The 1101-nt window shown below is 42.5% G+C and overlaps 1 protein-coding gene across 1 annotated transcript in view; it reads left to right on the top strand.

Moving 5' to 3' along the window:
* Positions 1–356: 356 nt before the first annotated feature.
* lrrfip1b (leucine rich repeat (in FLII) interacting protein 1b) overlaps positions 357–1101 on the top strand; it is a gene marked incomplete in the record, with an annotated part of 27501 nt that continues 26756 nt past the window's right edge. The window contains 1 exon segment of the mRNA XM_014008544.1: positions 357–899. Coding sequence (XP_013863998.1) covers positions 810–899 — 90 coding nt within the window.

Genomic DNA, 1101 nt, shown 5'->3' with positions numbered 1-1101 from the left:
AGTATTTATTTTTTATAATAACAAGCTGGAATGAAAACAAGCAAAAATGAAATAAAAGTAACAACTTTTTACTTCTTGCCTTTTTAAAAAAAAATGTAAGGAGCAGAAGTAAAAAGTAGGCTGAAAAATAATTACTCAAGTAAAGTCCAGATACCCAAAAATTATACTTAAGTACCGTAACAAAGTATTTGTATGTAGTTCCTTTACAACTCTGATCATAACTTGTTATTATATATTATAAGTTGTTGTTTTTTTTCATTAAGCTAAAAATGTTTCTCTGATGAACAAGAAAAACAATCTACTTCCTTTCAAGACTTTTATTTTGTAGTGAAATTTCCGCCGCTGCTGCGTCAGCGGTATCAGAGCGGTTCTGCTCAGCAGCGGCCCACCTGAGCCCACCTGACCGAGCTGCGGTTCTGGTACCGATCAGGTTCCGGAACCAGACGGACCGGGTCCCTGAACAGGCGGCCGAAGACTCCTGATCGGTGGTTCGGTTCGGCGGCTGCTACACGAGAACATCTGTTCCGAACCACCWCTGATCGTCCTGATCCATGTTTAGTTCTAGTTCTGTTGGACTGACACTGCAGATCCAAGTGATCCGGACTCTCATGGACCGGTGCCAGTAATTTCGTGTCAAAGTGATGAATTCAACAGAACCCGGGACCAGCTGACTGAACCGAACTGCGTCAAAAAAAAAAGTCCCGGAATAAAAAGAGCCTGGGAATTCTGCAGCTCCGGAACCGGATGTCTCGGACTTCGAGGGGGTTCGGAGGATAATTCGGCTGCAGGTTGACCCGTCCAGAACCATCATGGGAACTCAAGGACCGGGTCGCAAAAGGATCCCGAACCGGGAGAAGCTGACGGCGGATGAAGATGCTCTGAGCCAGATCGCCAGGGAGGTGAGAGGGGATCGATACGGATCGATAATTATTATTAAAAAGCCTGAAGATCAATGACTGATTTATTAATTATTAATAAAACTAACACGATAATCAATAAGGCTGAAGTTGAGCAGCTGCTTAAACTTACTGGAAATAAATCAGTTTCATTCAAGTTTAATTAAAGTGTGTGTGAAAACAAACTGCACATGCATGTATGTAT

This window comes from Austrofundulus limnaeus, unplaced genomic scaffold, assembly GCF_001266775.1.
Source record: "Austrofundulus limnaeus strain Quisiro unplaced genomic scaffold, Austrofundulus_limnaeus-1.0 Scaffold51, whole genome shotgun sequence".
Classification (NCBI taxonomy): domain Eukaryota; kingdom Metazoa; phylum Chordata; class Actinopteri; order Cyprinodontiformes; family Rivulidae; genus Austrofundulus; species Austrofundulus limnaeus.
The sequence above is the reverse complement of the archived record's forward strand: the minus strand, read 5'-3'. Positions and strand labels throughout refer to the sequence as shown.